Here is a 14,244-nt window from a genome sequence, read left to right as displayed (position 1 = left end):
ATAGGGTACAGTGCAGAGGGTTAAACTTGTAATTAATACCCAATGTAGTGTGAATGGTCATACCGAAGTACGTATGCACGGTGAGAAAATAACTGACATATTTTGCAGTTAGTATAATAATAAACATGTGCAATGTTCTTTATCATAAGGTTATAGAAACATAGAAACATGTTATAAATTATATAGACTTTTTCAGAGAACCTGGTGAGTTCGTCACACCTATTCTACCTTGGATTGTACTTGTTTATGGCAATGCTCTTACAAATAAAACCTAGCACCTGTACCTGGATACAGAATTTCACTGAAGGTGAACCATAGAACCTTGGAAACATTAATTGCACAAAACCAAATGTTTTTCAGTAAATTAATCCACTTAAAATTAGCTTGCTTATAAGCTTGCTAGCAACAATAAAGTCACGATAAAATATTTTCAACTGAATATGCTTGCATTGTGATTCATCATTAAAGAGTGGAAAATTAAAAAGAAAAACTAGATTTTGGAAATCTAAAACAAATATTCAGCAATTTGGGCAACACAAGTGGAAATTTGGGGAACTGGGGAAGATATAATATGTTATTTTTAAGTTACAGGAAAGATGTGGAAACAATTGAATAGAATAAATAGAATATTTAGTTTGTCTCAACACCCGGCCATTCATTGCTGGGAAATCTGTGGAGGAGTACATAAATTTGTGCCAGGTAATCTGGCACAGTGGAGCGCTACCTGAGTCTTTGTTGAAGTACAAATGAGTATGCACCATAACCAATGTTCTGTTGGGTGGCACCAGGTAATGTACCAGTGTAGTGAGTTCAGGTATTTTATTCCAGGAGCACAAAGACCTTGGGGCCCAATGCAAATTGGAGGAACAGCACCTAATTTTTCACTTGGGCAGCTTACATCCCAGCAATATGAACTCTTTAACTTCAAGTAGCCCTTGCTTTCCCTCTCTCCCTATCCCCCTCCCCCTTCCCAGATCTCCGACCAGTCTTACTGTCTCTGACTACATTTTATCTGTTTGCTTTGTTGTTACCTTTTAACTAACAATGATCTATTCTACATTTTTCTTGAACCCCATTCCAGTTGTCATGTTTTCACACCTTACACTTCCTTATCAATGTGCCGCCCACAAATTGTAGTTAACATTGCCAGTAAATGATCTGATCAGGTGTTTACATATAAATACAATCCAATGTATTATTTTTCCACTGTGGTTTCAGGTGTGGTTTCTTGTCTGATGGTTTAGCGTGTGCCTCGTAAGTAGCTGCTGTTTCTGCTTGATTTGTCAGCAAGCTGTTTGGTCATTTGAAGAGGTAAATCTTGTGCAAAACTTGATTTGAAAAATGTATGTATTATTTCTCTGCCAAATGCATTTATTCTAGTCATGTGAAAGGGAAGGGACATATTATTGTGGTAGTCTTTAAATTTAAGCAGTCGACCAACTTTGTGTGTGTGTGCGCGCGCACACACACACACACACACACACACACACACACACACACACACACACACACACACACACACACACACACACCTATTTAATATTTAAAGACAATCAAAATAATATGTCACATGACTAGAATAAATGCATTTGGCAGATTAATAAAATACATACATTTTTCAAATCAAGTTTTGCACAAGATATAGACCAAACAGCCTGCTGACAAATATGCACACTTTACTTTCTAAAATCTTCAGTGTAATTATCCTATTAGCTTTATAATCCTGGGATTTATCAGCTAGGGAGTTGATCAGTCTGGTGCAAGTTATTCACTTTAATCTAGTATCCCAGTCTTTTCCTACTATACTTGTTTTAAAATGAATCGAATCAATGGTCTGTTTACCCAGTCTCAATAACTTCTTACAGCATTGGTACTGGGGTGGGTTGTTTCCTAGAAATGTTGCAATTTTCAATATGCATTAAAAACAAGTTAAAAGAAAAATATGTATATTTATTGACATTTTTTTCATAAAATTCCATGAATGAGTTTTATTCTGTGTCAAACTTTTGGGTACTGATTTGTAAATTCTCCAAGGGAGAATCAATTTATAACTTTACAAGCATTTTACTACTTTTCACTTGAACCTTTTCCAGGCTTTCAATCTTTTTTATAAATTAAACAACAGTTATATTTAATGCCAACCAGTAAGTAGTTTATATAATTATCAGTGCACAGGTTGTTTGAAACTGTCTTAGAGCAGAAAATTGCTCAGTACTCTGGGCAAGAAAAAAATTAAAGAAATGAAAAAAGGTTAATCAAAATTAACAACTAAATATTAGGCCATGGTGGGTGAGGTGGGTCAAAGCTTGCTTTCAACTGATGTTTGTAACCTTTTGTTTAAAAAAAAAGAAGAAAAAAAGAAGCATGATGTCCAGTCACTCTACACCTCCTTTGCCCACCAGGAGGGTCTAAGAGCCCTCCGTTTCTTCCTGATAGCCTCCTTCGCCTAGCGGAGCTGGTCCTTACCCTTAACAACTTTGTTTGACTCCTCCCATTTCCTCCAAATACAAGGCGTAGCTATGGGCACGCACATGGGCCCAAGCTATGCCTGCTTCTTTGTAGGGTATGTCGAACAATCTTTGTTCGAGGTGTACCATGGCCCTACCCCCGAACTCTGCCTCTGCTACATTGGTGCTACCTCCTGCACCCATACACAACTCACTGACTTCATCCATTTGACCACTAACTTCCATCCGGCACTCGTACACTTGGACCATTTCCGACATTTTCCTACCATTTCCAGACCTCACTATCTCCATCGCAGGGGCTAGACTACTGACCGACAGCCACTATAAACCCATTGACTCCCATGGCTATCTGGACTACACTTCTTCCGGTGGCTCAGCATTTCAACTCCCCCTCCCATTCTGAATCTGACCTTTCTGTCCTGGGCCTCCTCCATGGCCAGAGTGAGGCCCACCGTACATTGGAAGAGCAGCACCTCATATTTCGCTTGGGCAGTTTATACCCCAGCGGTACGAACATTGACGTCTCCAATTTTAGATAGTCCCTGCTTTCTCCTCCCCATCCCAGCTCTCCCTCAGCCTAATGTCTCCGCCTCTTCCTTTCTTCTTCCCGCTCTCCCTACCCTCACATCAGTCTGAAGAAGGGTCTCGACCCGAAACGTTGCCTATTTCCTTCGCTCCATAGTTGCTGCCTCACCCGCTGAGTTTCTCCAGCATTTTTGTCTACCTTCAATTTTCCAGCATCTGCAGTTCCTTCTTGAACAAGACTTCTTGTGAACCTCAGTTTCAATGAATAAGGTGGAGTGTTACATGATACGACAGCATTGCTGAATGTGGTGTGGAAACAATGCATGAAAAATGAACGATGTTTGAAAATTGAGTTAAGATGGGATGGGTGAGAAGATAGAGGGATTTTACCACAAGGGCAAAATAATTTTGACTGAATTTGGGAGACATTGTAATTGGGTGTCTAAATGTTCCTATTTGTCTGGGAAGAGAATAAGGGCAACTGAACTAATTAAATTAATTTGAATTGGTGTGGAATGGAGGGCTGGCAAGGTCATTGGTACAATAGGCCAAAGATGATTTCAAAGCCAAACAATTACATTTTGTTTTTAGAGTGTAAAGAAGTGTTTTGTTTTGATGATTGAACATTTCAGTTTAGTTAACATAAGTTTTTGAAAGCCTGGTTTGGCTGAGGAAGTAGGTAGGCAGAGGAATATGATTAACTAGACTAAGTGGAACCTGTTGGGTCCCAGCTTCACACGGGAGGGCTGGTCCCCCAACGCAATATTCCACCTCTCCACCAATTCCAATATACGCGCTCACTGACTCGCGCTCACTGACTCGCACATTATATATATGACAGTAAACTTTCTTGAATCTACTCACACGACTGAGCGCGGCCTCTCCACTGTGGGGCTACCGCAGTCAGCGGCTCTTCCGCAATCAGCATGATCTCTGCACTCACCGGAAATTACGCAATCAGCGCGACCTGTCCACTAAGTGGAAGTCACGAAATGAGTGGGACTTTTGGACCAAACAGTCGGACCTTATAAAGCATTTATTCCTTCCAAACACTGTAGGACCTAATAAAGCATTTACTCCGTCCAAACACAGTCTGACCTAATAAAGCATTTATTCATTCCAAACACAGTCGGACCTAATAAAGCATTTATTCCTTCCAAACGCAGTCGGACCTAATAAAGCGTTTATTCCTTCCAAACACAGTCGGACCTAATAAAGCATTTATTCCTTCCAAACACAGTCGGACCTAATAAAGCATTTATTCCTTCCAAACACAGTCGGACCTAATAAAGCATTTATTCATTCCAAACACAGTCGGACCTAATAAAGCATTTATTCCTTCCAAACACAGTCGGACCTAATAAAGCATTTATTCCTTCTAAACACAGTCGGACCTAATAAAGCATTGCAGTTTCAAGCACAGGCAGGGCAGCAGGTCAAACAACTCATGGCATTGTCATTAAGGGCTAACATCATTCAGTATTCAGTATTTCTTTAATATCATTTTCACTGATTACTTGCATACACAGAGGAAACGAAAAAACGTTGCTCGATCAGTTTCCATTCAGTGTAGTTAGTAAAAAAGGATAAATACATGGAGCTTTAAAAACAAATTAAAATTACCATGTCTAAAAACAGAAAGTAGACCTAAAATTTACAATAGAATAAAAACAGACATTCCGACCGACAGTGGCTTTACTTTGACAGGTGCCTAGCTGTCAAAGTATGGATGAGGTTGGATGTGTTGGTGAACGATATTTGGGGAGGGGACACAGTCCGTTAATCAGTCTTATTGCCTGTGGGAAGAAGCTGTGGAGCATCCTGCTGGTTTTGGCAGCTGATGCTCCTGTACCTCTTCCCAGATGGCAGAATGGAGAAGATGTGGTGTGATGGGTGGTAGGGGTCCTTGATGATGGAGATGGCTCTACTGATGCTCCGCTTCTTGTAGATCTCCAACAGGAAAGGGAGTGGGGCACCAATGATCCTGCTGGCTGTCTTCACTATCCTGTTGAGTTGATATTGTTCGTAAGCCTTGCAGCTCCGAAACCAGGAAGTGATGCCGTAGGTCATTATGCTTTAGATGGTGCCTCTGTAGAAGGTCCTTAGATGAGCAGTGGGGAGACCTGCTTTCCTTAGTCTCCGGAGAGGGTGGAGCCGTTGCTGAGCTCTTTTGATCACTGCTGTGGTGTTGGTCGTAGAGGTCAGGTCATCCGCCAGGTGGAGTCCTAAGAACTTCACACTGCTGACCCTCTCCACAGCAGCTCCATCAATATGCAGCGGAGTGTGATGTTGTTTTCCAGCCCTCCTGAAGTCGATCACCATCTCCTTAGTTTTTTCCACATTGAGAGTGAGGTTGTGGGATCTGCACCATTCTGTGAGCAGCTCCACCTCCATCCTGTACGCCGACTCATTATTGTCGCTGATGAGACCCACCACTGTTGTGTCATCAGAGAACTTGTTGATATAGTTGTTGCTGAGTCTAGCAGTACAGTCATGTGTAAGCAGACTAAACAGCAGGGGGCTTAGGACACAGCCTTGGGGTGAGCCAGTGCTCACAGCGATGGTTCTTGATGTCCGACTGCCCACCCTGACTGCAGCCGTTGTGATAAAAAGTTAAGGACCCAGTTGCAAGTGCCAGTATCCACCTTTAACAGCATCAGCTTCTCCACCAGCTGCTGTAGGATGATTGTATTAAAAGCGGAGCTGAAGTCTATAAAGAAGATCCTGGCATAGGTATTCTACCGGTTGAGATGTGATAGTGCGAGGTTGAGTGTTGTGGAGACTGCGTCCTCTGTGGAGACTGCGTCCTCCTTGGCTCTATAAGCGAACTGCAGTGGGTCTAGGTCGGCAGGGAGACAATTTTTAATATGCTGCATAACCAGCCGCTCAAAACACTTCATTAGTATGGGTGTGAGAGCCACTGGACGAAAGTCATTGAGACAGGCTGCGTTGGGTTTCTTCAGGACAGGAACGATGGTGGCACTTTTAAGACAGTTGGGCACTACTGCCTGGCTGAGTGAGATGTTAAAAATGTCTGTAAAGACATCTTTTAGTTGCTCAGCACAATCCCTTAAAACGCATCCAGGGATGTTATCGCAAGTACAATGCAGACTCACAGTTCAGTTGATTCACAGCTTAGAATGACAGTCGTGGCCTCTTCCTCATGATCTTGCAGAGTGACTGATTCATGTCCAGGCATCCAGGGGTTTTATAGTCTTGCCCCCCCACCCCCGGAAGGGCTGTTACCTTCATCACGGTGATTGACAGGCGAGGGGACCAATCAGCTGATCTCAAGGTTTTTAAACATTCATAACTTTCATCGATGGGAAAAATCCTCGGGCTGCCTCAGCGGAGGACTGAGTAAGATGGCCAAAAATCACAGCGATACAGGGTAGCATTTTTTCTAAAATCAATATACAGCGCAGACGGTAGTTATATAGATGATGTATAGGGACTCTGCTCTGATTTGGCTTTTTTTTCAGTTGTTCATCCACAACTGTGGCAAATAGTAGATACTAACTGCTTAAATTACTTTAGAAATGTTGAAGTTAAAAAAAAAAAGAAGAATTTTCTGATTTATAGCAATTAGTTATAAACTAATCAGTTACTTGGGAAACTATGACAAAATATCAACCATTCATTTCTTGAATTTCTACTGATATTTATTGTTTCAATTTCGTATTTAAAAAAAAATGAAGATTGCCTGCTATAATTTTTTTTTCTAGGACTGTTCATAATTCCTTATGTAATGGCAGTTGGAAATTTAAAAAGATTAAAAAATTAGACCAGTGTAATGGTTTCACTTTACAAAAGTAATGCATATCAATCATACATGAGTGGTGATACATTACATTCTGTTCCTTTTTCTCCCAGAGCTCCTGAGATCATCCTTGGACTACGATTCTGTGAAGCTATTGACATGTGGTCCCTGGGTTGTGTTATTGCTGAGATGTTTCTGGGATGGCCATTATATCCAGGTGCATCAGAGTATGATCAGGTATGGACAGTCTTACAGAAATTTTGAAAATCACATTTTGGATATTTATTTTTCTGCTGAATGATATTCAGTTCAACTGGAACATTGCATCCAATTGTGTTCACTGCACTTTAAGAAGGATATAAAGTCCTTGAAGTGATGCAGTGTAGATTGGTGCTCGTGCATAAAGTGGAATGGGAAAGTAAGGATGGAAGGAACAAGAAATGAAGTGAAAAGCAAGGCAAATTACATAATATATGTCCTTTGATTATGTGATTCAAGGTTGTAATGGATTCAGCATCAGGTCCAAGCTTGGCTCCTTGTTCTTGAGTTCAACTTTGTTGGAGTGCAGTGATAAGCTTCTGCAATTTCCCCAAATTCTTTCAGCATTGTTTTTGGTTAGTCATCTGAAAGTGGAATTTAGGAGGTTTACATTTGGTTGTTTTTTGACTACATGTGTTCACAAATTTAATTTATTTTAAGATGTAGCATTTTGTGTAGTTTTTCTCTGAGATTGCATATAATGATTAGAAAACTGTTACGTTGTTTGAATTTGTAGCATGACGTTGTTATGCTCGCAGCACCACCTAGAGGTGGAGTACCAGTGGAATGTTGTTTACAAAATATTCTTGAAATGGAGACATTTTACGTAATTTGAGAAAATCTAGCATTTCCAAATTTTCTTTTATGATTTACCATTGGCATAAGTGCTTTACTTTGTCAAAACAACATTTAACAAAGCCCAGTTTGAGGCTACTGATCTTGTGCCTGCTGACCATTGCCTGAGTCTAAAGAAGGGTCCAGACACGAAATGTCACAGTGTCCCTCAGATGCTGCCTGACCAACAGACTTCCTCCTGTACTTTGTTTTTTGTCCATGCTATTTTGACCTGCTATGTAGCACTATTCTTTGGTATTATGTACTGTTTTCTAAGTGAAACATTTTACTTGGCCTGTTTTCGACAGATCAGTTATCAAAATAATTATCAAAATAATTTGTAAAGTTTGCAAAGTAAGTAAGTTTATTGGCCAAGTATTCACATACAAGGAATTTGCCTTGGTGCTCCGCCCACAAGTAACAACATGACTTAGTGACAGTTACGAATGACTCAGAATGTGAAATAAGTTTTGATAGTGCTTTTCCTTAATAACGTAGGAGTGTGAAGACCACTTATTGCTGCTACCACCACTGTTAACTGACCTAGTGTAGGCAGGGAATTGAAAAAAATGAGTTTCTGGTCATATGACTTGTTACCCAATGAGTCGAAGAAACAAAATTGTATTGTTTTAGGGATTTTAAGCGTCTTTAGCCTTAGGTATATTAATAACTATCTAATGTGAAGCACTGATGCCTGTTAGTTTTTTGTTATGTATTGCCATTAATATTCATGCTTCCATGCAACGTTCTTTTATTACATATTAAGACAATAAGTAAACGGATCATGAAAATGTCCTAAGATTGTGACTGGACTTTATTTTTTGTTTCCTTGACAACCAGATCCCACTGTACTGTTATCTTTACTGCTATCTTAATTGAGCAGTATGTACCCCAAAATGGAGATTGAGTCTGAACATTGCTTATGATTACAATTCAGTTGCAGGGTTATGTTGATAGATGCATTTCCCAACCATTTAACTGATGTGAGTGAGGCCTTTAAAAGGTCAGTTATGCTAGATATGCCTTTGTATCAGAATCTGATACCTGGCCGAGGCCAAATGAGTGTTTTAGAAAGTTCTGTTTTGCTCTATTGTTTTTGCAGCATTTGTTCCTCACCCACACCAGAAGAATGTAATCACATTATTTCCTGTTGCTGTTTGTAGCATGTTGCACACATTGATAATTTATTTTCTCCCATTCTACTGAAATGTAGTTCAAAATGTTAATTTGCGCGAAATACTATGGGGTGCTCTGTCTGAGGATCTATGATCAGAAATACAACCTTGCATATATCGTGTAGGAAAGAACTGCAGATCCTGGTTTAAATCTAAGGTAGACACAAAATGCTGGAGTAACTCAGCAGGACAGGCACCATCATTGGAGAGAAGGAATGGGTGGCGTTTCGAGTCGAGACCCCTCTTCAGACTGATGTCGGGAGTGGGTGGGACAATCACTGTTCCAGGCATACACTGGCCCTATCCCCGAACTCTACCTCCGCTACATTGACAAATGCATTGGTGCTGCATCCTGCACCCATACAGAACTCACTGACTTCATCAACCTCACAACCAATTTCCATCCTGCACTTGGACCATCTACGACATCTTACCGTTTCCGGATCTCACCGTCTCCATCACTGGAGACCAACTATTGACCGCCATCTACTACAAACCTACTGACTCCCATAGCTGTCTTGACTACACTTCTTCCCACCCTGCTTCCTGTAAAGATTCTATCCCTTACTCCCAATTCCTCCGTCTACACTGTATCTGTGCCCAGGATGATGTTTTCCATACTAGATCATCGGAGATGTCCTCATACTTTAGGAAACGGGAGTTCCCCTCTTACATCATAGATGAGGCTCTCACTAGGGTCTCCTCGATATCCCACAGCTCCGCTCTTCCTCCCCCTCCCCCCATTCGCAACAAGGACAGTCGCCCCCCCCCCCCCCCGGTCCTCATCTTCCATCCCATCAGCCATCGCATACAGCATATAATCATCCAAGACTTTTGACACCTCCAACGGGATCCCACTACTGACCACATCTTCCCATCTCCACCCCTTTCTGGTTTCCGCAGAGACTGTTCCCTCCGCAACTCCCTGGCCAACTCGTCCCTTCCCACCCAAACCACCCCCTCCCCAGGTACTTTCCCCTGCAACCGCAGGAGATGCAACATCTGTCCCTTTACCTCCCCCTTCGACTCCATCCAAGGACCCTGACAGTCTTTTCAAGTGAGGCAGAGGCTCACTTGCGCCTCCTCCAACTTTATCTACTGTATCCGTTGTTCCAGGTGTCAACTTCTGTACATTGGCGAGACCAAGTGCATGCTCGGCGATCGTTTCACTGAACACCTCTGCTCAGTCTGCTTTAACCTACCTGATCTCCCGGTTGCTCAGCACGTTAACTCCCCCTACCGTTCCCAATCTGACCTTTCTGACCTGGGCCTCCTCCATTGTCAGAGTGCGGCCCAGCGCAAATTGAAGGATCAGCACCTCATATTTCGCTTGGCTAGCTTGCACCCCAGCAGTATGAACATTGAATTCTCTAACCTCAAATCGTCCTTGCTTTCCCTCTGTTACCATCCCATCCCCCTACCCAGTTCTCCACCAGTCTTACTGTCTCCGACTACATTCTGTTTCTGTCCTGCCCACTCCCCTGACATCAGTCTGAAGAAGGGTCTTGACCCGAAACGCCACCCATTCCTTCTGTCCAGAGATGCTGCCTGTCCCGCTGAGTTACTCCAGCATTTTGTGACTACCTTGCATATGTAGTACTTTCCAAACTACTTTCTCTTTCTGCAATTTAGCTTTAATTTCCATGATTGTGAGAGCAATTACTCTTCTGTTCTGTGTTAATGCGAGTTTCCAGATAGTTTTTCTAATGGTATAGTTAGTGTGTGCTAGTGTGGTGGCATTTAAAGTGTGGCTTGGTTGGGGAGTGGGAGAGATGTCGGGTTGTTTCATGTGCAGGAATTTTCCAAATGGAAAATGTTGTAATAGACTTTGGAAAGAAGCATTTGTATGTTCTGTACTTTCTTTCAGATTCGCTACATTTCCCAAACACAAGGTTTACCTACTGAATACTTGCTAAGTGCGGGAACAAAGACGACAAGGTTTTTTAACAGAGATCCGGATTCAGGATATCCATTGTGGAAGCTCAAGGTTAATCATATCTATTTTAATAAAAGACACTGCACTCACCAAAGATGATAAAAGTTACTATTGCAAATCATTTTTGCCTGTTCTAAACATTCTTTAGTTTTTTTATGCAATGTTTATTTCAGTTTACAGCTGAATTTGTAAATGGCCTTGTATTTTTGGTGACAGTTTAATAATGAAGAAAAAATAACTTGTTAAGTGTGTAAAAGTTAAATATTTTTAACAGGAGTATATACACTGCACTTATAGAAATAGGAGTCGGGTATAGATGGAATCTAAATAACTTGATACATAATCAGATGCATGTTAGAACACTGGCAAAAGAATGCCAGGTGTTGATGTAACGGGCAAATTCTTAATCTTCCCCAAGAGGATTTGATGTCAAAATATATCAGACTGAAAGTCGGCCTTGGGTGTTCTAGTTGGAGAATTTCCAGCATTACCATCTGTTGATTTCATAGTTTCATTTATTGTCCCCACTGCAGTGGACTAACTATCTCTAGTATCTATTTGCCTGCAACATTCAACTCTGAACAAGGTAATCTTTGTACGGGCATCTGAATGGCTACATGCTTCTTAGAATCACAGAGTTAAGGCCCTGTCCCACTTGCGTGTCCTCGGCATGCAAATTACGCGATCTCGTCGTCGTGTTGTGGCGCATGGGCAACGTGTGGCCGCGTGGGGCCGGTCCCACTGAGAAGCGCGGAGGGGTATGTAGTTGTGCGCGATATCGCATGGCGCTCTGAAATTTTGTAGCGAATGAAATCTCCGTTCTAAATGGCTTACCCCTTATTCTTAAATTGTGGCCCCTGGTTCTGGACTCCCCTAACATGAAACATTGGGAGCATTCAATTCAATTCAATTCAATTCAATTTTAATGTCATTGCACAGATACAAGTATGGGTACAACGAAATGCAGTTTAGCGTCAGTCTGTAGTAATAGTGCAATATAGAAATAAAAATACAGAATAAGCAAACAATGTGGACGGAGAGACTGGAGAAATCTATAGGCGGGACTCCGAGTTCAGCAATGTGATAGTGTTGTTGTAGAAGCTGTTCCTCATCCTACTAGTACGATACCTGAGGCTCCTGTACCGCCTCCCTGATGGGAGGAGGGCCAACAGTCCATGGTTGGGGTGGGAGGGGTCTTTGATGATCTTCCCGGCCCGTCTCAGACACCGTTTTCGGTGGAGGGCATCCATGGCAGGGAGCGGGGCACCGATGATGTACTGAGCGGTTTTCACCACCCGTTGTAGTGCCTTCCTGTCCGCTACGGTGCAACTGCTGTACCATACCATGAAGCAGGTGGTCAGGATGCTTTCGATGGTACAGCGGTAAAAGTTGGTCAGGATCTGGGGGGACAGGTGAGCTTTCTTGAGCCTCCTCAGGAAGTAAAGGCGCTGCTGCGCCTTTTTGATCAGCTTGGAGGTGTTGAGGGACCAGGACAGATCCTCCGAGATGTGTACCCCGAGGAATTTGTAGTTGGAGACGCGCCTCACCTCAGCATGTTTCCTGCCTCTAGTGTGTCCAAACACTGAATAATCTTATGTTTCAATAAGATTCCCTCTCATCCTTCTAAATTCCAGTGTATACAAGCCCAGCTGCTCCATTCTATCAACATATGACAGTCCCTCCATCCCGGGAATTAACCTGGTGAACCTACGCTGCACTCCCTCAATAGCAAGAATGTCCTTCCTCAAATTTGGAGATCAAAACTGCACACAATACTGCAGGTGTTGTCTCACCAGGGCCCTATACAACTGCAGAAGGAGTTCTTAGCTCCTGTACTCAACATAGAAACATAGAAATTAGGTGCAGGAGTAAGCCATTCGGCCCTTCGAGCCTGCACCGCCATTCAATATGATCATGGCTGATCATCCAACTCAGTATCCCGTACCTGCCTTCTCTCCATACCCTCTGATCCCTTTAGCCACAAGGGCCACATCTAACTCCCTCTTAAATATAGCCAATGAACTGGCCTCAACTACCCTCTGTGGCAGAGAGTTCCAGAGATTCACCGCCCTCTGTGTGAAAAAAGTTTTTCTCATCTCGGTTTTAAAGGATTTCCCCCTTATCCTTAAGCTGTGACCCCTTGTCCTGGACTTCCCCAACATCGGGAACAATCTTCCTGCATCTAGCCTGTCCAACCCCTTAAGAATTTTGTAAGTTTCTATAAGATCCCCTCTCAATCTCCTAAATTCTAGAGAGTATAAACCAAGTCTATCCAGTCTTTCTTCATAAGACAGTCCTGACATCCCAGGAATCAGTCTGGTGAACCTTCTCTGCACTCCCTCTATGGCAATAATGTCCTTCCTCAGATTTGGAGACCAAAACTGTACGCAATACTCCAGGTGTGGTCTCACCAAGACCCTGTACAACTGCAGTAGAACCTCCCTGCTCCTATACTCAAATCCTTTTGCTATGAAAGCTAACATACCATTCGCTTTCTTCACTGCCTGCTGCACCTGCATGCCTACTTTCAATGACTGGTGTACCATGACACCCAGGTCTCGCATCTCCCCTTTTCCTAGTCGGCCACCATTTAGATAATAGTCTGCTTTCCTGTTTTTGCCACCAAAATGGATAACCTCACATTTATCCACATTATACTGCATCTGCCAAACATTTGCCCACTCACCCAGCCTATCCAAGTCACCTTGCAGTCTCCTAGCATCCTCCTCACAGCTAACACTGCCCCCCAGCTTAGTGTCATCCGCAAACTTGGAGATATTGCCTTCAATTCCCTCATCCAGATCATTAATATATATTGTAAATAGCTGGGGTCCCAGCACTGAGCCTTGCGGTACCCCACTAGTCACTGCCCGCCATTGTGAAAAGGACCCGTTTACTCCTACTCTTTGCTCCTCTTGTTATGAAGGCCAACATGCCATTCGTTTTCTTTACTGCCTGCTATACCTGCATGCTTACTTTTCAGTGACTGATGATAACCACATGTGATTTCTTTTATTATAAATCTCAAATTGTGGGGTATAGAGGCAGATAAATAAATGATGAGTCTTTGTCCCAAACATTATGGAGGCCACTGTATCTAACACACTCTTGAAAACATCCAGTGAATTGGCCTTCACTGCCTTCTGTGGCAGAAAATTCCACAGAATCACAACTATCTGGGTGAAAAAGCTTTTCCTCTGTCCTAAATGGCCTAACCCTTATTCTTAAACTGTGACCCCTGGTCTGTACTCTCCCAACATGGGGAACATTTTTCCTGCATCTAGCCTGTCATATCCCTTAAGAATTTAATATATCGCTTTAAGATATCCTCTCATCCTTCTAAATTCCAGTGAATACAAGCCCAATCGACCCATTCTTTCATCATATGTCAGTCCGCCATCCGGAGAATTAACCTGGTGAACCTACGCTGCACTCCCTCAATAGCAAGAATGTGTCTCCTCAAATTAGGAGATCAAAACCGCACGCAATACTCCAGGTGCAGTCTCA

General features: G+C 42.5%; 1 protein-coding gene across 12 annotated transcripts in view; it reads left to right on the top strand.

Moving 5' to 3' along the window:
* The window catches only part of hipk1 (homeodomain interacting protein kinase 1), a 114,741-nt gene that overhangs the window by 46,646 nt on the left and 53,851 nt on the right, over positions 1 to 14,244 (top strand). For 11 of the 12 annotated variants that reach the window (XM_033042343.1, XM_033042342.1, XM_033042333.1 and 8 more), the window contains 2 exons: positions 6,867 to 6,990; positions 10,669 to 10,788. In XM_033042343.1, coding sequence (XP_032898234.1) covers positions 6,867 to 6,990; positions 10,669 to 10,788 — 244 coding nt within the window. The remainder of the gene's footprint in view (positions 1 to 6,866; positions 6,991 to 10,668; positions 10,789 to 14,244) is intronic. The other variant, XM_033042336.1, reaches the window with a different exon arrangement.

The sequence above is a fragment of the Amblyraja radiata genome, chromosome 24, assembly GCF_010909765.2.
Source record: "Amblyraja radiata isolate CabotCenter1 chromosome 24, sAmbRad1.1.pri, whole genome shotgun sequence".
In the NCBI taxonomy this organism is placed as follows: Eukaryota; Metazoa; Chordata; class Chondrichthyes; order Rajiformes; family Rajidae; genus Amblyraja; species Amblyraja radiata.
The sequence above is the reverse complement of the archived record's forward strand: the minus strand, read 5'-3'. Positions and strand labels throughout refer to the sequence as shown.